The sequence below is a fragment of the Heliconius melpomene genome, chromosome 7 (genome assembly GCF_056956725.1).
Source record: "Heliconius melpomene rosina isolate 202511_hmr_F chromosome 7, ASM5695672v1, whole genome shotgun sequence".
Classification (NCBI taxonomy): domain Eukaryota; kingdom Metazoa; phylum Arthropoda; class Insecta; order Lepidoptera; family Nymphalidae; genus Heliconius; species Heliconius melpomene.
Window position 1 is genome coordinate 5,458,180 of NC_140395.1, and position 23,404 is coordinate 5,481,583.

At 32.6% G+C, this 23,404-nt stretch overlaps 2 protein-coding genes across 6 annotated transcripts; both read right to left on the reverse strand.

The window, feature by feature from the left end:
- Positions 1-345: 345 nt before the first annotated feature.
- Positions 346-10,085, reverse strand: LOC146537470 (peptidoglycan recognition protein-like). 4 transcript variants are annotated; one of them, XM_085188307.1, is made up of 4 exons: positions 9,954-10,085; positions 6,504-6,714; positions 6,150-6,265; positions 346-652 (listed from the first exon to the last, which is right to left on the reverse strand). In XM_085188307.1, exons 2-4 carry the CDS (start codon positions 6,707-6,709, stop codon positions 462-464), a joined length of 513 nt encoding a protein of 170 aa, XP_085044433.1. In that variant the 5' UTR covers positions 6,710-6,714; positions 9,954-10,085; the 3' UTR covers positions 346-461. The 4 variants fall into 4 exon arrangements, with proteins under 4 accessions (XP_085044433.1, XP_085044434.1, XP_085044432.1 ...); XM_085188308.1 differs by having other exon boundaries at positions 6,504-6,711; positions 9,954-10,064; XM_085188306.1 differs by lacking the exon at positions 9,954-10,085 and adding an exon at positions 7,182-7,743 and having other exon boundaries at positions 6,504-6,711.
- On the reverse strand, positions 7,811-23,339 carry LOC146537471 (ubiquitin-conjugating enzyme E2 W). Of its 2 annotated transcripts, none has more exons than XM_085188310.1 (6): positions 23,269-23,339; positions 22,908-22,999; positions 20,648-20,750; positions 11,869-12,024; positions 10,812-10,887; positions 7,811-10,297 (listed from the first exon to the last, which is right to left on the reverse strand). In XM_085188310.1, exons 1-6 carry the CDS (start codon positions 23,320-23,322, stop codon positions 10,284-10,286), a joined length of 495 nt encoding a protein of 164 aa, XP_085044436.1. In that variant the 5' UTR covers positions 23,323-23,339; the 3' UTR covers positions 7,811-10,283. The 2 variants fall into 2 exon arrangements, with proteins under 2 accessions (XP_085044436.1, XP_085044437.1); XM_085188311.1 differs by lacking the exon at positions 23,269-23,339 and adding an exon at positions 23,107-23,227.
- Between the last annotated feature and the right edge of the window lie 65 nt (positions 23,340-23,404).

Here is a 23,404-nt window from a genome sequence, read left to right on the forward strand (position 1 = left end):
GCAATGCTTTCAGAATTCGGGAGAAAGTGGGGAACGGAGTGTCTTAACACTAGGTTCCCTCTGCCTACTGAAGCTGAATTATTTATTTATAATAAAATAATAATACTAATATCATTTAGTGATTTCTCGACTATAATGAATGATAAGCAAACGATATGAAAATAATCATTAAAATGACAATAAGTATGAATATTGTTTAAAAAAAACTTAAACTATAAATAGAATTTGTTTCCGTCGATATCATAATGTGAGTACCTAATGATTTTCACGTAAATCTTAATTTAAATAAAATATATAGATACCACAATATTAATAAAATGGACGACAAAAATAAAACTATGCAAATAGGTTTTTTATATTTAATATTGCCTATGACACGTGCTATATTTATATTTATTTATATAAAGATTTGATCTCTAATCTCGTATTCAATACAATAAAGTTATAGTAATAATATTATATTAATTCCTACTAATATTATACCAGTGCGGCCAAGTTTCGATTTCACGTTGTAAAACAGCGCCAGGACTTAAAGTTGGCGATAGCTGCATATGACCAATTAAATGGTATTCCTTATCCAAATCTTTGTTTTCTGCAGAGCAGCTCAAAAAGTTTTTAGCGGCTTGAAGTGCTTGCGGGACAGGTAGTTTTTCTGAAAGAACATGTGAGATAAAACACGTAAGAAATCTATAAAAGAAATGGGCTTCTGGACCCCCTACCTAAATAACTTGGACTAATTACACAACTACTACTATATTAATTATACTTTACGCAATTACGAAGAGGCAGAAGTAACCTAGTGACGAGTCACTCAGTTCTCATTATTATAACTGGAGATGGATATAAAATTATATGAGAAACTCAATGCAAATCGATTGAAATAGCCAAAGAATAAAAATTACATATTTGTTACGGGGAAATACTTATGCTAAAATAATAAATATTCTCATCACGTTTAGTCCTCCACGGTCCAACTGCGCGACAATGAAGTAATTATTATTTACGAGTATATTATTACATCGAATTAGTAATTGTGTTTTGTAAAAACATCGTATACTATGGAATAAATAATAATAATAATAATAATATAACACTTTATTGCACAAATAAGAAGGGAATAAAATACAGTACATGATAAATATGATTAACAGTGCAATGGCGGCCTTATCACTAAAAGCGATTTCTTACAGGCAACCAAAAGAAAAACGAAAGGATTAAATTTAGTAAAGAAAGCAGAAAGGTGCAAAAAGTACTACGATATATATAAACCAATACATAAATAGCGAATACCAAATAGCTTTATATATACATATATATAAACAAACATAACATACATACATAAATAAATACATACATATATATATATATATAAATACATAAATAAACAATTAAAGATAAATATACATACTCTTATAATATTGTCCTTTTAAAGATTAAGTTGAAGATAGTACTGTTTAAGGCGTCGTTTAAATAGCCCAATCGACTGGGACCGTCTTACTTCCAGTGGCAGCTCATTCCATAGTTTTACCGTTTTAACAGTAAAAGAGTCACTATAGCATTTGGTGCGGCATAAAGGAATTTCAAGGATATGGTTATGGCGGGAACGGAGGTTTTGGGAATGTAGGATATCGGACCCCAGAAACTTAAAGCGCTCCTTGAGGTATGATGGAGTAACAGGATTGAAAAGGATGCCATAAAGGAGAGTGAGAGCATGCAAGTTACGCCTATATTCTATTGACAACCATTTAAGTTGACTTCGGTACTGAGACACATGGTCATGTTTCCTTAACCCAAAAATAAATCGAATTATAAGATTTTGCAGACGCTCTAGTTTATTTAGTAGTTGCTGGGACAGATTTAAGTAGCACGTATCTGCATAGTCTAGGATAGGTAGAAGGAGAGCGTGGGCCAGAGAGATTTTAGTCTTTATCGGTAAAATGTTCTTCCACCCTCTCAATCTACCTATGGAACAAAAGACCTTCCGACTAAGCTCTGATACGTGAGGCGACCAGCAAAAAGCACCGTCCATCCTGATTCCCAGATTCTTAACACTCTCACTAACCTCCAAGCAAACATTATCATATAAAATTGAGGGTAAGGGAGAACGTAATTTAGACAGTTGGTTGGAGCTACCAAATATACACACCTGAGACTTGCTGGGATTGATAGCAAGTCCAAACGATTTACTCCAGGCACTAATAATTTGTAAATCTGAATTTATTTTATTAACTGCATTAGGTATATCGCTTATAGCTGCAGTTGTGTAAATTTGCAAGTCATCGGCGTAGAGGTGGTACGAAGACGATATGTGTTGAGTGAGAGTGTTAATGAAAATGGAAAAGAGTAACGGTGATAATACACTACCTTGTGGGACGCCGGCGTTAATACTACATGTTGATGAAACTTTTCCGTCAAGCTTGATGCTTTGTCTGCGTCCGTGAAGGTAAGAGGAAAACCATTCAGTAGCTTTCGAGGAGAAGTTAATAGATTTTAAAATTGCTAATAGAACATCGAAGTCAACTGTGTTAAATGCATTAGAGAAGTCTAGCAGAACAAGTAAAGTCACTTGCTGATGTTCAAAACCGTATCTAATATCGTCACAGATTTTGTTAAGAGCTGTAACTGTGCTATGCCCAGGACGGAAACCAGATTGGAAAGGAGACAGTATGTTATTGTTGTGTAGGAAAAGATAGATTTGGTCATGCACAATGCGTTCAAGAACCTTAGATAGGAAAGGTAGTAAGGAAATAGGGCGATAGCTTGAGAAGGATGCTGGGTTTGGTACTTTAGGTATTGGGATCACAATTGCATGACGCCAGGCATCAGGGAATTCATTATAGGAAAGGGAAAAGTTATAAATATGACACAGGACAGGAAGAATTGAATTAAGTGTAAGGAGGATCATCCGTCGACTAATATCATCATAGCCAGTAGCGTCAGATTTAATTGACAACACATGCTTGCGAACCTCTGCTTGTGAAGTAGGAGAGAAAAGGAAGGGTTTGATTGCAGGATTAGATTGTAGTGACAAGGAGTATAGAGTTTTTACTTTAGTGCTATTATCCAATACATTGACAGCTGTAAAGAATTTATTCAGCGAGTCTAAATCCGTGCAGTTGTTTAAGGTAGCCGAGTCACTGGAACGCCGGTTCCCTATTCCCATCGCGTTCAGGAATTTCCAAGTTTTTGCAGGATTGCTATTGTTAATTGACGAGAGAATAAAATTACGACGTGCGTCTCTGCAAGTCTTGTTACATCGGTTCCGTAGTGTTTTGTACCTTTGCATATTGGCGTCCGTAGGATTTTTCTTGTATTTAGACTTTGCAGTATTACGTTTGGACATAAGCACCTTGATATCTGAAGTTAACCACGGAGCGGGGAGATGTTTAATTTTAATAGGCCGGAGCGGTGCGTGAATATCGAAGAGCTCTGTCAAAATAGAATTAAAAATATTCAATTTGTCATTGATATTACCGGCATTAAATATGCAGTCCCAGTCAATACCAGCAAGATCGTTCATGAACTTTTCGTTGTCGATGTCGCTAAAACATCTTCGCATCACAACTGTCGGCTTCAATTTTGGTGGACGTATTTTATATGACAGGTAGACGAGGTCGTGGTACGAAAATGCTTCAGCTGACATCTGACCAAAGCTTGCAACACGTTCTGTTGATGATACGATCATAAGGTCTAACAAAGATGGCGCACAACCAGGAAAGAAGTGGGTAGCGGTCGTAGGAAGGATATTTAAGTTGGCACTGTTGATAATATTTTTTAATCGATTTGTACGGAAGTCGTTCTTAATCAAGCACGTGTTGAAATCACCCATTATGATGGAGTGATCAGCCCCCGGAGCATACCTTTCTAATAGATCCTCAAAAGCATCAAAGTAATTTATATGTAGATTGGGACTATAAAAGACACCAAGTAAAACTTTGAGAGTGCCAAAAAGGTCTTCTATTAAGATATGTTCCGACGAGTTTGAGAAGACAGAGGGTGACTTGTGTAATACCGAGAAAGGAAAATGACTGCGTAGGTAAATAGCCACTCCCCCCCCACCCTTCTCAGTCCTATCATTGCGGATTAAGTGAAAACCTGGCAGAGAAAATGCAGTAGATGGCAAAGCAGGCTTAAGAAATGTCTCAGATATTAGAATAGCGTGAATGTTTTTTAAATTAAATGAGTCGAGCAAGTCTGGATAATGCGCTGGTACGCTCTGTGCATTGATGTGCACAACATTAAAATTTTTAGGGAAGTTATTAAACTTGTTTTCAAGGAGGGAGCTGAGAGGATCCGAAATGCTATAGAAACTACAATCAGAAGCTGTCGAATCACAGTGGGGAAATGAATCATTATTTGAACTATTACCACTGAAGCCGCTATTAATATCCATCATGAACAGTAAATATATAAAATATAGATGGCTTATATATGTATATATGATATATCGTATAAAAAAAAATAAAAAAAAAATAAGTATATATATAATAAATAAAAATATAATATTTAAAAATATATATATATTAATATAGATAAAAAAAAAACAAAAAAAAGATGCTAAAAGAGAAAAAAAAAAAATTAAGTACGTTAATAAAATAAATAGATTTATATATCCCAACTTCATCCACCTGTCAGCAGTGTCTTGATACTCAGGAAAGCAAGAGAAAAAACATATTATACAAATAAAGTAAAATGATAAGCGTGTAACGAACCGGATTTTAGTGAGAAAACTTGCTATATAATCTATGGCGACAACACTGTCAGCTGTCATAACAGCGATTGTTTACAAATTCAGAGTGACAAATCAAGTATTAAATATTCAAAATATTGACAAATTTAGTGGGTAAAACTAACTTCGAAGGTAAAACAAAGAGGAAAAAAAAAAAAAAAAAAAAGCAACAAGAACAAATATATGAAAGTTAAATATACAAGTTAAAGTAGAATATACTAAACGATAAATACTACGATAGTAAAATTGAGACCAAATATCTATCATTATCAATATAAAAAATGACAAAAACAGCGCCAAGGAAGTTACTTTTTTATAATTCTCTTTGTGCGGACGATCTGCTTGGCTGCGGCTGCTGCTTTGGCCGTAGGAGGAGCAGGATTTACTTCTCCTTGTGCTTCTGGATTAGGGGAAATTTTGTCAAGCTCCGTACTTGAAACTATGCTATGACGCTTGTTGTCCGGGCCAATTACAATAATATTTCCACCCTTGGTCCAGCATTTGGAGATTCCAAAGCGTTGTCGAGCCACCGTAAAAGCTTCGTGCCTTGCTTTTGTTAAGAATTCTGAGAGAGTGATTCCAGTATTCTTGAGGGAGGACTTCGCATACCAGATTTGATTTCTAAGAGAGAGATCGTGAAATTTGAGCAGAATGGGTCTAGGCTTCCCTGGTGAGACTTTTCCCAGGCGCTGGCATCTGCTTACATCATCAATACATAGATCTGCAACTTTAAGATGTTTGGCCAAAACTTGCATCACCTGTGGAGCAGTGTCCTCGTTTTTATCCTCTGCAACACCATGCACTAACAGAATTTTCCTTCTACTCTGCATCTCAAAGTTATCACACTGCTTAGTAAGGAGCTGAACTTGATTCTGAAGACTTTCAAGGGCATTTAACACGAAGGATCTGAACATATTGAACTGCACGGCTATGTTTGCAGTTGGGCTTGATAAGTTGCTTGTAGAATTTAATTGTTTTTGGAACTCCGTCATTTGGGAGTTGAATTTCTGTGTCAAATCTTCAATAGAGTGCTTGATGGTTTCCATTATAACAGATTGACTGATTTTTATAAGTGAGCAAATAGAAAGAAGATTAGATGAAAGAAAAAAAAACACTCAGTACAACACTAAGGTTACACAAGGTCACTAACACACAAGTCACAAAGTTCTTAGTCTTACTCTTATGAATAAGTGGATATTTTATAGGATTGTCACTGCTGGCAGGTAAGAGAATTTAGTTCATTACTTTGATCTATTAAATAATAGGAATAAACTGGTTTAAAAGTAATTAAAAATTGAGAGCTCTACAAACAGCTGTTACAATTTTTGCACCTACCCACCAAAAAAAAAAAAAAAAAAAGAAAAATAAATTAATAAATAGACATATTATCATATATAAAATTAAGAATATATTAAGATACCTCTAAAATCACCCAAAAATGAAATGCTAATAGATTTGTCGTTAAACCCCGTGGTGTGAGCTCCAACTCGCCATCCAGCGCCTTCATAAATTTTTCCGTTACCACCGACAAGGAAACTGAAATCATTTGAATTTTGTATGAAATTCTTTATTCTTTTCAACTTTATATAATATGTACCCAAAATTTAATAAAAAAACTATTTTCATTTCCCCATCCTAGTAAGACAAGCACTTTGTCCTTTGCCTCAATGTCTAGGTCTCGGGCAGATAGCGAAGAAAGGAATGTCTAGAATGAAAAAAAAAAGTATTATAAGGCGTGATCGTAAGAAGAGAAGAGAAAAGAAAAGAGACTTACGATTGTGCGATATCATCAAATTGGGAATTCTGTGTCTGAAATTTCCTTATATTATTTACATTTTTTTCACATTCAACGTCGCTAGCGCATTCTGGGGTGACAGTATGTTGAATAACTACCATTTTTACAGGTTTTTCCAAATAAATTTTCCTTTTAGACGGAGAGTCACCCCATTTATCTATTGGTATCACATCGCAATCTGACATCGCTGCTGGAGAACAGAAAACTGTTATTATATAAAATGAGTAAGTACTTAAAGTTTATCCCACGCTAGTGACCCAGCGCCACGACGCGACTGTCTATTTGAGAACGAAAATCTTTAAATCGCCATCGATTTTTATAAAATTTTAAATTATAATTCACCCCTAAGGGTCCAAATAAGCAGGCGAAGCTGCGCGCGTCCACTAATTATTAATATACATAGAAGATAAATATTTAGAAAGGTAAAAAGCGCGACGGCTGTGGTTTTGACTCCCACACGGGGAATTGTAAAATTGAATATTTTCTTATTCTTGCCACATATAGGTACATGTTAGGCAAAGGGAAGACGTTGTTAAGATACTCCTTTTCCCACGTACGCCATCGAATTATGTGTAATGCTTCCAAATAGAAACAATAATTCTATAAAAATAAAAAACTTATGATATATTACTTACTTTATTATGATATATTACTTACCTACAACAATAGTACATGTCAATGTAATTACAATCAAAGCTTCACAAATTTGTATTTTCATTGTGAATTTATATTATTCTCACTTTATATCAGGTTCAGTGATTACTTCAGCGGTTCTAAGTCAATACTGATAGTATAATCGAATGTTGCTTGTATTTGTATAGAATATAAAATAATTTTATAGTTTACAGTTCATTTATTTTAAATGTGAAAATTGTTTTAATGTCATGGATTAAATTGATATATATACAGAGTGGAAGCGTCAGCGCTCCTTGTACGGGAACAGCATATAGGGTAAAATATTTCAAGCCCATACTTAAAGAAATTAATCAAGATACATCTACAGTTTAGACGCAGGATTTTTTTTCATTTCACGATGTTTATCTCTACCTGTATTTCGAGTGACGCAGTTACGCATAGATACCAATAACGTAAACACTCACTATTACAAAAATGCTACTAAAGGTTAAACAACTTTGAACTTTGTTTGAAAAAACTTTTTAATTTTTAGGATTTTTTTAAAATTGTGTTAGGATTGTATAGAGTAGTTAAAACTGGTTTTATTTAAAGTGGGGAAAATTAAAACATTCTGTATAAACGCACAAAAATATGAAATAAAAAAAAAAGCATCAGTTTTATATTATTTATTCTAATATTAAATAACTTAGGTGATTTAAAAGCACAATAATTGTATATTGGCATTTTATATCTCTTTAAGCATTACAATGTTTAATTGACAGTACATTCCAGAATATTGCCATAGTATGTATATTATAATTGCATACATATGAAATTTTAAAATAAAATCACTAAGCAATAGACATACCGACATTTAATTTTTTGTATAATATATATAATTAATATGATGTATATTTAAAAATATAGCATTTACAATGAAGGTACATAGTATCACAATTTACTGTAGGAGTATCAGTGTCGCAACGAGATGCACCTAAGGGGCCATGCATAATTAACTAGTGAAAGACCGCAACTTCGGTGTAAATCTACCAACCATGCAATATAGGGTAAAAATAATTGGTAATGACCACCTCTATCGACAGCTTCAGTTTGTCTGTAATTATACTATATATCAAAAAGTTTCGGTTTCGGTCGAACACTATAAATAACGTCATATGTACAATGCGACCGATGAGAGCTGATGTTAGCTGTAGAGGGCCGCGCAGATTACATTTCGGGATTTTTCATACTTTTGATTGTTTTCTTTCCGCGCCAAAATTTAGTAAATTTCAGGTAGGAAACCATACACCCTAGTATAAAGGAGACCATGCAATAAGGGAGTCGACGAAGTAAGGCGTTGTGAGAGGTATGGGAGGCGTCATACACTGCGTGACCATCATGTTTGAAAATATAATATACAAATATAATTTGGACACTGTTGTTTTAATTTTATAATTTCTAGGTGTAAAATTGCAAAATATGTGACTTCTACTAAGTAGTAGACTTCTAGTAAGAATGGGTTAAAAAAAATAACAAAATACGTGTAATTTATGGATGACCCCTAATAGTAGAATATAATACTTATCAGATGATTTATGGGAAACTCTTATCTAAGTCTATGACTTAAAAAAAAATCACTGACAGGTACAGTTAATATGTGTCAAAAGATATTTTTTAAGTCCTGAAATATATTATTTACATCAAAATATATTCCAAGTAATATTATTTTACGTCTTGAAACTTCATATAAAAAAAAACAGCAGGTCATTTAAGTTTTTGTATGAAATTTCATAATGTGAATAATCTTTAGTGGACAAATATATAAACAAAAAAAAACATATACTGTTTTAATAGCAACTAAATCATAGTTGGTGACTTTTACATAAATCTAGTGTTAATTGACAGAACTCAACACTGTCTGTCAGAGCTGAAAAATGCAAATAATTTATTCCCCCTGGTGTAGATTAAAAACAATGTCCTCTAAATTATATTTATCATAATATATATAATGCTTTCATAGATAAGTCTCGGTTTATTCATAACATAAATTATGAACCCATAACATTGAGTATATATTAAAAAACAATAAAAGAAAAAAAAAAAACAAAATATTATACAAAAATTGTCAAGACATAAAAAGTGTACATTCCAGTAAAAGATTATGTTTTGTTTACAAAAGCTTGTTAAATCTCTAGAAACAGTTTTTTTTTATATGAAATGACTAGTCTAAAATACATTAATTCATTATTTACTTTATAATATATATAAAGGAAAAATGTTATGGTGATTAAAACATGAATATAACTCAATAGTTTAATTTCATGTTATTCAATTGGACAGTATTACTAAACTGTAGACATCAGCCATTTTTAATGTTATTTTGGGAATGTATATATACATATAGAAAAAACTCAGAAATATTTAAATTACACATTAAAATCTCATTCAACAGAGCATTAACTTTGCAGACAAATAATAAAAGTGAATATAAAATTTTAAATGAAACAGTTATTATAATAGGATTAATTATGGTCTGTGGTCAAAGTACCTGTGACCATGAGTGTTCAAAACATAAAATTTTCTCAAATATATTTGATCCAATTATCTTATTATGTTTTAGATAGCAAAACAAAAATAGGTTAATGTTACATAAAACCGACTGAATCATAAACTAAAAATTTACATATCATAGCTACAGTTTAAAAAAAATCTAATCTAATCAAACAATTATTTGTATTTACTACCTAATGGGTAAAAACTCGATATAAAAAAGAAAGTTATACATATTAATATATATAAATTATATAAACTTACACAAATTTATCAGCCAATCTATTCACATATTATATTTTAACTTTTTGCAAATCAGTCAAAACTCGAAAACAATTTCCCGCCATACGGCATTTGACAGTTAACGTACATTTGAAGTTTGACAGTAAAGTGACACTTGACGGACAACATAGCACAGATAACATACGACAGGGGGGAGGCAGCACTTTAGCACAGATACCACACAATTTCGCACCATTGTCCAAGCCGGCACTCACTCTCGTATATATATATACATGTTACAATGTATCAATATCGATATAACACTTATCACAAATCAGATTTATCGTCCGTGCTCGATACAGTCGCGATGTGTTAGACAGAATCATCTGGAATATACGACATAAATTATTATTAATAATTATATTTATATATATATAATATGATTAATAGAATTTCGAATCGTACAATAAAAATAGGTAAAATTTATTGTATGAGTGAATTAACGCAGCGGAAAGTTGAGTGGCAACAAGCAATGTCTCGAAAATTGGGCGACAGGTCAAGTATTATATGAGTGTGAACCAATAACTGCTGCTTGAATATATTATGTACAATAGTAGGATGTGAGATGGATTCTGGTTTGTATAAGATCCATACAAGAAACTTTTATGAATAAAATTAAAAATATACGAAAAAAAATAAAATAATATTGAATTTTAATGTAAGTATTAAATGTAGTACATTTCCCAAAATATTTCTGCAACTATCACTACTAGACAATATGGTACAGAATTAATGTGAGCATTACACATAATTCATAAGCATACGCCAGGTAAGATAAGATATATCATACAGATAATCTACATTTACAAAAGTAGACGTTAGAATAAATATAAAACATACCGTGATACCACCATTTCGTTTTTTTAGGATTTTTATTGCATGTTTTTACATAAAATGCATTATCTGGCGGCCGTTTCTGAAATATAGACAAAAAAATATTATTCACAAAAAATAGGGGCCAGTCGTAGCGCAAGGGCACACAGTGTGACTGTGGGTTCGATTCCCATTCGAGGGATGGGATTGATATTTTTAATTTTTCGCTCTGATGTCAACGCGAAGCGCGGCGTTGAGTTCCGCGACTCAACATGTAATGCCTCAATAATTCATCAAAAAATGGAGAACGGAGTGTCTTAACACTAGGTTCCCTTTGAATATTTATTATACTATAGTAAGTTAAGCAAATGATGTTTTTGTATCGTCTCATAGTCTCATAACAACATGTTCAATATATTTTTTAAAAATAATATAATAAAATAAACGATGCCACTGACACCATATTGATTTAATGAATAATGAAATGAATAACATTGAATATAAAAAATAACACAATATCGAATACATACATATAGACAGCGTACGGAAATGTCAAAAAGGGGCACGTTACTATTAGAATTACAATGAGTTAAAAGAGAAACACAGTTCGTGGGGAACGGAGTGAACAGTTAACTCTAGCTTCTTTCTGCCTATTCTGCTATATGTAGGAAATGCTTGAAGCTATAATATATTCATTTCTACGCCTTTGCTATATAATAAATATCGGGGTTTTAGCTTTATTTTCATATCATTTTAAAATAAAAATGAATTTATTGCTGCAAATCAACCTTTTCCGGTTCAAATAACATTCCAACAGATTACTGTATTAGTCAGCGTTGAGTTACACAGACGCTTTATCTTTGTGCTCAATTAAATTAGCAACCGAGAATTAGAGAACGAACGAACGAAATTCTCCAAAATTCGACGAAAACCCGTGGGACCCGAAAATGTCTTAATAAGAATGGAGTGTCACAACACTAGGTCCCCAGGTTCCCTCTGCCTTCCCTGCTATGTGCGGGATACAGCGTGAACAAAAAAAAACAATACATAAATCTCGGAAGGCAGTGAAACACATTGAACATACCTTTTCTTTACAGCTACTGAGCATGGACACTATAGACAGACAGACGGACTGGACGGAGAGAGCGGGCGACCAGTCGTCCGTCAGTATTGAGAGGCAGATGTGGCCGTTGGAGTACACGTGAGGGTGCACCGGTATGTTGTTACCTATGAACGTGACCTGGGTGCAAGGAAAAAAAAATTAAAATGATATAAATATATGTATAATAATTTAGATAAGATTACATTTTTATTTATTTATTCGACTTGGGAAGAAGACAAAGCTCGGCGTTAAATTCCGGAAGGTGGAAAACTTAATAATAGGTTCCCTCTGCCTACTTTGCTAATTGATATATGCTAGAGTAGATATATAAGAAGCTATTAAAAAAGTCACAAACCGATTGTAACCACTCTGATGAGATGAGATAATAAATTAGAATTTAATTAAAACGTTACTGACAAACACTGTTAATAATGTTTTCGAAGAAACTGTCATTGTTGTTACTCATAAAGTATTAAATTAATGATAGTCACGAGTGCATGTTGCTTGAGTAATAAAAATATAAACTCTGAAAGTAATTCAATTTAATTTATATAATAAAACTTTTAATTTGTATAATTAAATTACAAATTGTCATTAATAAAGCCAGAGAGACCAGTCGTGGGTTCGATTAAGGAAAACGAGAAAATTAAATATTTCATATTTTTATAGGTACATTACAATAAAGTTTTATCTAAATAGATGAGATCAGAATAAAATATAGACTACAATATATGTAAAGATTTTGTATAATTTGATTGTAATATAACGATAAGATAAAGCGGGCGAAGCTGCGTATGGGTAGCTAGTATTCAATAATTCGTTCCTCGAGATCAAACCCACAACCGCCGAGTTTCTAGTTAGTTTACAGTCACGCAATGTGCCACTGCGCCACTGCGGCCTTAAAATATTACTTTATAATTATTTTATGAAAATTTACCTATAATTATCAAGGTGTTATATACGTACTTACTTATAATATACTAGCGGCCCGCTCGCGGTTTCACCCGCGTGAACTATGTTATTATTAATTTTCGTCTCCATGGCTACGTCCTAGTGACTACGTCTATGCAAAATTTGAGACTCCTAGCATTTGTAGTAACGAAGTTTCATACAAACTTTCGACCCCAAAAACAACCCCTTAGAAGTCGAATATTGCAGATTCCCGTCTTAGCGAGCACCTACGTCCTATAAGTAACTCCTATGCAAAATTTGAGATTACTAGCACATGTAGTCTCTGAGATTTCGTGATGAGTGAGTGACCTTTCGATTTTATATATATAGATGAATCTATTATTAAAAAATAATTTAAGTCAAATAACTATAACAAATGTAATTATAAACACAATGTAGCCAAGAAGCCTTGAACGCTTACGTTTCATAAGGTCTCCTCTTCTGTTTAAAGAAATGTTGGAATTGAAGTTCTGTTTAAATTTTTAAATGAGAATATTATCGAATTCTAACGCATATACCAAGACAGGGCGATAGATATCCCAGTGCCAAGACAATCCGTTCTCCACTTCGTGCTTTATCTTTAACCAGAGCGAGAAAATAACAACAACAACAACAATTAATTACATTGTTTAGTTTTTAAACGGTTTTATTTAGCTCACCCCGTTTGTTTGTTTGGGTCAAATTTAGTAATTGAAATTTAACCCTCTTCCCGTTAACCGATTGATCTGAAATTTGGTATACGCCTTTGATTCTGGTGACAATACAATTATCCATATTCAATATTATTGTGAATCCAAGATGGCCGCCGCTACAAGATGGCGGACAACTTAGTTTTTTTCAATCCCATCAATATGGATATCAAATGAAAGGGCTTGTCAAGTAGAATTCAGTGGACTATACAAAATCAAAATCCAAGATGGCCGCCACTATAAGATGGCGGACAAGTTAGTTTTTTTCAATCCTATCAATACGGGTATCAAATGAAAGGGCTTGTCAAGCAGAATTCAGTGGACTATACAAAATCAAAATCCAAGATGGCCGCCGCTACAAGATGGCGGACAAGTTAGTTTTTTCGATCCCATCAATATGGGTATCAAATGAAAGGGCTTGTCAAGTAGAATTCAGTGCACTATACAAAATCAAAATCAAAGATGGCCACTGCTACAAAATGGCGGATAATGTAGTTTTCAATCCCATCAATATGGGTATCAAAATAAAGGGCTTGGTAAGTATAATACAGTATACTATACACAATTACAATATGAATCTCCCACCTAAGTCAAGATCTGGTATCCTGTCGAGGACTGTGTGGCTATAGGGTGCCTAAAAATGATACGTCGCTAGGGGTACCACCCAAGGTAAAAGGTAAAAGCGCGCCGAGAACTGTATGGCACTAGGTGGATAAAAATGATATGTCGTTAGCGTTTTCCCCTCAAGATTCAGGCACATCTTGTTGTACATAGCCTTGTCCCTCTATTGGACCTCTGGGGGGGGTCGTTCGTAACATTCTCCATTAACCTTGCAATAATGAGACATCGAGCCTCATTTCAACGAATTGAATAGCATGAGAAATAAAAACTAAAAACTTAAAAATAAAAAAGTATAAAAAATTTTTTAAGTTAAACGGTTTTATATTGCAGATAAATGTACTAAAAGCTAAAAAATAATTTCATAGAAATTATGATTACTAAAATAAAATCGTGGGGACACTTGCTACTTACCACTAGGTGGGTGAAGTCTCACGCTATGTCTTTCAATTGTAGATATTGGACGTGCCCCACGATTAAATTTTAGTAATCATAATTTCTATGAAATTATTTTTTAGCTTTTAGTACATTTATCTGCAATATAAAACCGTTTAACTTAAAAATTTTTTTATACTTTTTTATTTATTAATTGAATTCAGTTTAAGCAATCACCTTGTTTATTGTTGAGGCCAGTCGCGGCGTGCAACTGTACACGATAGTTTGTGGGTTCGATTCCTACTCGAGGAAATGAAATATTTAATATTTTTATTACCTCACTCTAGTTACAGGGCATAGCGCGGCGGCCGATATTCAATGCCTCGAGAATTCGGCGGAAAGTGGAGAACGAATAACGTTCGCTCTACCTACCCTACTAAGTTGGGGAGAGCAAAAAAATAACAGAAGTATTTTAAATAATAGAAAGTAATAAAATATAATTAAAAAACAATACATTAAATTATTTTTTTATTTATATTTTTTATATCTATCTAAACACTTTCAAACACATAGGAGGGTAGGCCGACGGAAACTAATGTAAAGACATTTACCGCCAAATTTTCGAGACATTGCAAATAATATCCCTGAATGGAATTTAAATTCACTACAGTGACGTACAAAGTCAGTTGTTCTACCACTCAGCCACAACGGCCTCAAAACCATATTAATATTGTAAATTTAGTACCATTTGCTAGATCTGGCACTAAGGCTTGAATAGATGGACTTGAATTAAGATCGTTATCAAGCCAGTACTTGAATAATAGAACAAATGTCAGATATAATATCAGTATTATCTGAGATAACTATCGATTGCATACATAAAACAGTAACCAAAATACTACTACTATGTAAATATATGACAAGAAAATACGTATACCTAGTGAATATAATACATCAAATATATGTAAAATATGTGAGTTAAATATTTGTCTTTTTTACTGACATACAAAAAAAAATTACATGTTTTTTAGTATTTCTACTTATATTGGCAATTCAAATAGTGATCTAATTCTAACAGTTCATGAGATACAGCATGGTGACAGACGAAGAAACAGACAGCAGAGTCTCAGTAATATAGGGTCCCGTTTCTTACGTTGCGTAAGGGACCCTAAAAACAAAAAAGTCAAATAATACTGTTAGTAGGTGTATTGAATAATTCAAATACCAACGAAGATACGAACGATAGCAAGATATCAGATACCCTATTTTAAATTGAAATACATATACTATTGCTTCTGTCAATAGCACTAACAAATTTACTTTCGGTTGTATTTTTCTGTATGGAGTATTTTTTATAAATATTTGATAACAAATAAAAGAATCTTTTAAGCAACTACAAAAAATCTGCCCCAGGCTGTTTCCTGCACTCAGAGGAAACCTAAGACACTACGTTCCCCACTTTTCATCGAATTTTGAGGCATTGTGTGTTGAGTGGCGGAACTTAACGCCGGGAAAAAGAAAATCCAGAAATCAACATATTGGTACATCTATATAGGTATCAGTATCTAGCAGGTACCTACAAAACTAGTAATACTGTGTTATTTAAATAGTACTAAATAACTAATACATAAAAATAAGTAACAGTTACATAAATATTCACCTGAAGCCTTGAAATCGTTTAGCGCACGAGCGTTAATTGCACTTATGTGCGACTTATCGCACATAACGTCAGTTAATAAGAACACCATATAAGATACCATAATATAATCTATCTAGTTTTAAAAGTTATTAAAATAATATAGACCATTAGTGCATAGTGGTTGCCCGACGGTGCACGAGATGGTTGTGAGTTCGAGCTCCAAATACTTATTTATTTATTAATAGAGTAGGCAGAGAGCCTGTGGACCTAGTGTAAGGATACTTCCGTTCCATCCTGACAAACGCAGGTAAAGAATAATACGGCGTTGGTTTAGTAAAGTGGAGAAAGGAGTGTCTTTACTTATTGTAATCTAAGATTATGAATTCTACTTTATTTAGTAGTATTTATATTAAAAATATTTTCATTTTCTCGTTCAAATATCCATAAATAACACACAATGAATTCTCTTACAACTTTGTGACAGAGTAGTTATTAAAATTATTTTTAACAAAAAAAATCAACAAAGACCAGGTTTCTAAGCGTCTAACATAATAAAATAATATATAAAGGTAAAATTTTATAAAACTCATTTACTAATAAGAATAAAGCAGGTATTAAAAATTTACATTGTTGTTTTATAACTCTTATCGTATTAAATGGTGACTCGGTCACGGTCACGAATGAATTAGAATAACTAAAAAGGTGTTTTAATTATTTTTTTACTACTATCGTTGAATAATACTGTGGCACAGTGCTTGAGGCACGATGGTTGTGGGTTCGATGCTCATTCGGACAAAAATATAGTTCCGCCACATTACAAGCTGTCAGTAGAAAAAAGAGAGTGTCATAAGCAACTAGGTTCTCATTGCCCACAGATTAAAAATGAAGCTGAACAAAAGTCTTTTTTTCATGTAAAAATATTAAACATTTTTAATACCACAATTTTAAATATAGTACCAAATGTTAATAAATCATGTAATTTTGAACTACTTACATATGGGCGGTAAAAAAGGTAATTTTTCATTTTGTTCACCATAAAATAAGAAAAAAAAAGGTAAACAAGAGATAATATCTCAGCAGCTATTTTGATACAAGTATATAAAAATAAAACCTAGTTCGTTTAATCATCCCGAAGTCAATCTTCAAATCTACTATTACACGTAATTTCGAGAGGTTAATGAGGTGAGGGCGTCTATTAGGTCAATACGGTACTCAAGATTGTGGTCAGACGTAATTCCTATAGAGGCAGATAGAAAATTAAATAGTAGGAAGATATGTAATATATCTTTACTTTACAATTTATATAATCAAGAGATGCTTTGGAGAAGTATTAAAAAACACTAGAGTGGAGAATAAAATAATTTATTTTTTTCCGTTCCGTTCTGGTAAGGCAGTGCAATTCAATACGCAATGTCCTGAATTCGGGCGGAAAGCGGAGAACGGAATGTGTTAACACGAGGTTGCTTTCACCTGCCCTGATATGAGATGAGATGTTGTGAATGAAATAAATGTAATAAAAACAACAACATTATAACAATAATATAAATATATATCCATGTTTTTTGTAATATTTTCTAACAAACAATAGTTTCAGCGTATTATTAATTGTAGCAGAACTATTAGAATTAAGGGGTGTTATGAATTAATTTTTATAAGTAATTTTTAATCTCTAACCGAAACCGTTCCCTGAAAGTATTCATCTTATATCCTCATCCATATCCAGATCTAGATCCTATGACGCGGGAGAGACATAAAGATATAATAGCATCTCCTCGTAAGCCCGGAGATCAAATCTAAAAATAATTCTGTCCGTATTGCATTTAGCAACATAAGTAAGTGGATTAAGAAATGACGTAATAAACAATTATGTAAGCACAACTACATTATTCATACGTTGCTTCTCGTTGTTACTTAACATTCGTAAGTTTAACATTTGACAATATGGACAGCTGTTTGGTATTTTCTACTAAATAATAAAAATCAGTTCCTATGAATCTCATTTAGAGTTATAAATTATTAATGAATTTCATGAATTTTTACATAGGTAGAGTAGGGGTCAGTGCTTTTTGAGAAAATATCCTAACCTATATCAGTTAAGTTAATTTAAATCTCAACAACGCCTAAAGACAAATTATATTTCCAATTATGCTTAAAACGTAACTAAACGCTGGTTGCAGTGTCGTTAGCAAGATTATCAGGCCGAATATATCACCGTATCGCTACTTAACGCTTGTTGAGTGCAAACTGCGGTAACAGGATAAAAGTCTGACGTAAAGTAGTGCAGCGTAATTGCTTTCATATAACTACGTTAGGTAACATATTAAAATCATTTATATACAAATTAAGAATCTTTACTTTGGCAATTTTGTTTAGAGGATAGGACAACCTTAAGAGAAAAAAAATTATGAAATTCCTATGGGAATGGAAAAAATCAAGTATTTTTGTTTTATAGTTCACGAAAATGAAATTGCAGACGGCCACGGCCGGTCGCGTAAATTATCTCTCTTTTCTTATTGTTATTTTATTTTATGGAAAAAGACACTGCAAACGAGCATTCGGGTCACCTGATGGTAAGTCATCACCGCCGCCCACGGCCCCGTGCAACACCAGAGGAGCAACAGGCATATTGCCGGCCTTTAAGGTTATGTTTTCTAAGATCCGAAGCGTTAAACACTGTAGTCCGTGGTCATGAGTACACTGAGGTGGTATGCGTTTGAGAGTTGATATAATTATTATATCAAACTACCGACATTGATTTACGCGTGGCAACTAAGAAATAGACGGCGGTAGTTTGGCGTTGCCTTGGATTCTTACAAAATGAACTGAATGTATCTTGTCCACTGGTTAAATGGGTTTGATATTCTAATGTTTTGTTGGAGTGGGTCTCAGGTCTTTAGGGCTGAATTTAGGGCTTCATTACTATAATACTTGAAGGAATATATATCCATATACATATAATATCAGTTTCTTGCCAGTCTGTCGAGACCATCTTTTTAAAGATGTTATGGAGATATCAAATATCCAAGTCTACAGTCCAAACTTTGACAATATTTGTTTTATTTAATAATTTAAATATAAATAATGAAGAATTTTGACGAACAAGCGAGTGAGTTACAAATGTCTTGTTTGTGTAAGAAATACACAATCCATAATTAACTTCACGTAAAGTACAATCACATGACTTCCTCACTCATTAACTTTAATTATGTACATACATATTATATCGAAGTAACCTTAGCACTAAATAAATCTCGCTTCTTATGATAATGTATAAACATTAAGTTTATAACTGTCATAATTTAAAGAAATGCAGTGACAGCTTGTGACTGTAATAGCCAAGGTTGTGGATTCGATTCTCACTCGGGGCAATGAATTCTTTAATATTTTGATTTCTTTGCTCTAGTACAATTCAAACAGCGGCGTTGACTTCCGCCACTCTACACTCAAAGTCTTAATAATTCGGCTGTGCTTGGGAAACCGAGTATCTTAAGACTAGTTACCCTGCTATATGCGGAATACAGTGTAAAGTTAAATAAAAATATTTTAAATAAGTCAAGCGGATTGAAAATTATAATGACGACAAATTTCCATTTTAAAGTAACTTTCATGCTAACTCTCTATGAGAGTAAATGTTATGTTTAACATGTATGAAAGTTTACAAGCACTCAGTTCGAGTAACCGCACTTGCGCCTAAACTGCGAAGCGCAATATAATAACATGGCATAACCGTAACATCGTGCAATATACGAGGGCTTATATGACATTAAAACTTTATTTCAAGATTCTACTAGATTTCAAGATGGATAGTTGAAATAATTGACGATTTACTAGTTTAGCACACAAATGATTGCTTTATTTACGGGCTAAATACATTTTTTAGCTTCACGCTGTAACCCTCACATAGCAGGTTAGGCAGAGGGAACAAGACAACAACTTCCGTTCCCCAGTGGCGGAACCAAATATCAAATATTTAATTTCCTCGAGTTGCCGAGTTGTTTCTGGCTTATTTTAGGCCAAGCTAGTTTATCTTAGAATGTGATGGTATATCCTGCGTAGGCATATATCAGTTTAGTCCAGGACAATCCAGTTTGATGTAAATATTTCAGAATTAACTAGCTAGGCCTAGGCTAAATTAACAGAATAAATTAGTAAAATGCTAAGTATGTACAGTGGGACAGTGTCACTGTAAGATCGTCGATTGTGGCTTTGATCCTAGTCGGAGGAATGATTATTTTAAGGTTCACGATGTAACCCGCACGGCAGACACTAACCTTCCCCTATCCTATTATGAGGGAATAACGGATATTTAGTAATCGATACAGAGATCGATACATACACTATCGAGTATTACGTTACATAAGATGACCTTAATTATACATCGATAACTATAAAAAATCGGGTTATTGTTATATTTTTTTGCTTATCAATTAATTAAACAAAGACTATCCTAATTTTCTGCCAATAAAAATACAAATACAATAAAACTTACCTCAGGCGAGTCGAAGGGGTATTTATTTGTAAATTTAAACTGCAACACAAACTTTTCACCTTCGTAAAGAGTGCCGGGCACTCCTTCCATGTGTACTGTCCATCTGTAAAAGATATATATTATTACGATTTGTATATTTAAAGCACCACCCAGAAACGTTATTTTATTTTTAACTGGCGTCAAAAGTGGGAGAATAAGAAATCCGAAGAAACTTGATGAGAAAATATGGCTTATTCATTCGCAAAAAGCGCGGGATCAAAGTCCCCTAATTTTTTGAGTTTAAAAGTTTTAAAAATAAAATGTAATAATTATAATATGCCCAATGCCTTATTAATAGATAGAAGCTATTGTCGTGTAAGTAAATCATAGAAATGTAGGGACAAATGCACGTAAAAAAATGGAATTATGTGAAAACCAATTCATTTATCAAGGCTTTCTGCTTCAAAGAGTGAGGAGTGAGGCGAAAAACGTTCAGTGGCTTTAATTTATGTGACAACAAGTGACTTATCGAGGTCAAAAAGCTTGGAGAGATTTATTAGTTGATTGAAGATTGGCTAAAGTTTAATATTAAAGATTAAAGTTAAAAGACATCCTTTGTGGGTTAAATAAAAAATAATTGATCAGTTGATTTTTTATTAAATAAAGGAACCCAGTGTGAAGACACTCTGTTTTCCTCTTAACATCCAATTTTCGAGATATTTTCGATCTTGAATGGAGGAACTTTCTTTCTTTAGCTCATTTAGGAGCCGAACCCACGATTATAAACACACTATGAGCCACTACGTTACGCCGCTTTTAAGAGGGCAATGCAACTTAAATAATAACTAAGACACATCACTCGAAAGTCATATACAACGACTTTCCCCAATTATCCAATAAACACTTGCGACCTAATATTTCATAATCATAAAGTTCACACAAATTTTTATATAATAAAAAGTATCCTGTAATCTAAATCCTATTTTGTCTTAAGGGTCATCATTTTAGTTTAAAGATGTAAATTTTAGATAACTTAAATGTAGTGGTCTCAAATTTGGGTGAAAAGTGGAGAACAGTGTGATGACACTAGATACTCTCTGCCTACCCTATATGTTGAATAAAGTGTAAAGGAAAAAAATAATCGAATATATATATATATTGCTTTATAAAGTTACATTATAATAAATTTCTAGCATTCTACAATGAATCTAAAATAATCTATTTACTATTAAGTAGCCAAAAATAAAGTGTAGGTATATTTACTCTGAGCCAATATTAGTTGTGCTAATAGTAAACATTGTTTTATTTATATACCATTAGAACTGTTTACAATTATTTAGAGCTTCCGTGATGTAGTTCTATTTCTATTACATTAGATATTTATATAATAATTCTTTGGTAACAATAAAAATTAAATTGGAAGTTTATAAAAATGACTATTGATAAATATACATTGTATGCATTTTTTATCTATCATTGCAATCAATCAGATATTATTAATTTAAATTAGTTTAAAAATAAAAACAGAATTTTAATTAAATAAGAAAACTATATTAGTGTGCAATAGTTGCAATGGACCATAGTCATTGATAAAAAAACATCTATCCCCCATGTAAGGATGCTAAAAATGCATTCATTTATATATCAAAGGCTATTGTATCAGCTATATTATAAAATATAAAAGGAATGTACCCACTATGAAGCTAAAAAAACATAAGGAAGAAATGGACCCAGTGCCACTATGTCCTCAAAAAAAAAGTATGTAATAAGATCTTTGATTTAACATCATGTAGATGATAATTTTTAATATGATCTCAATAAAAAAAATGTTTTGTTGTACTGAACAAGTTTTGCACTATAGTGCAATAATGATAATAAAATTATTTGTGCTAGAAGCATAATAAATTAATATTTAATTACAGACATATTTTTTAATATACATATGTATTTACAAATAACAGAATATTTTTTCTTTTCTGATATTTTGCCTGAGCCTTTTATTTTGTTCAAGAAAAAACTTATATATTCTAAGTATAACATTACTAAATGTTTGCAAGAGGTATTGAATGAGGAGTTACAAAAGATGTGATAAAATCATCTTATTGTGATGATACATTTGAAGTAACTTGCCTTGAGTATTGAAGTAAATAATAATTATTTATGTATCATTTAAAAGGTGGCAGAAGCTCTGTTATTAGATAAATACATCCTGTATCGAATTTTAGTTAGTTTCAAAGAAATTACTGAAATAACGAAGGCACTGAGTAAATAGGTCACTCACAGTGTCAGATTTTGGCTAGCCTGGTCTCCGTCCACGGTAACACCCGGTGGAGGCTCTTTCATTAAAGACATAAGTTCCTTTTGCAAACGTCTCTGTAACAAATAAATAAATATTTTCTCTATTAATATATTTAAAGTCCTCTCCAAAACAAAAATATCTTGCGACAACACAACAATAGAAGACCTGACAAGAAACCTACTAGGAAAACTGTCACAACAGTTACGTATAACTAATTAAAGTTATTATTGCATTTTTTTACTTTCAAAGTTAATTAAAAAATATAGAACTAAAATATTAAATTTATTTATATATATTATAGATATACAACAGTAAATATTACATTTAATTTAACTTTACAAACCTCCGACGGGGACATAGCCGCCATTGTACAAATTACGACGTATAATGTTGCCATTAAAATTTTATACGAAAGTCACACATGTGCGACTTGATTTATTTTATAAATTCTTTATCATTTGAATTATATGATTTATTTT

Coding starts and splice junctions, on each gene's coding strand:
- LOC146537471 (XM_085188310.1), bottom strand. CDS start 23,322: ATGGCAACATTATACGTCGTAATTTGTACAATGGCGGCTATGTCCCCG. Junction 20,751..22,907: donor GCTAGCCAAAATCTGACACT/GTGAGTGACCTA, acceptor TATCTTTTACAG/ATGGACAGTACACATGGAAG. Junction 12,025..20,647: donor ACCCCTTCGACTCGCCTGAG/GTAAGTTTTATT, acceptor CCTTGCACCCAG/GTCACGTTCATAGGTAACAA.
- LOC146537470 (XM_085188305.1), bottom strand. CDS start 7,242: ATGAAAATACAAATTTGTGAAGCTTTGATTGTAATTACATTGACATGT. Junction 6,715..7,181: donor GACATGTACTATTGTTGTAG/GTAAGTAATATA, acceptor TCTGTTCTCCAG/CAGCGATGTCAGATTGCGAT. Junction 653..6,149: donor ATTTTTGGGTGATTTTAGAG/GTATCTTAATAT, acceptor ATGTTCTTTCAG/AAAAACTACCTGTCCCGCAA.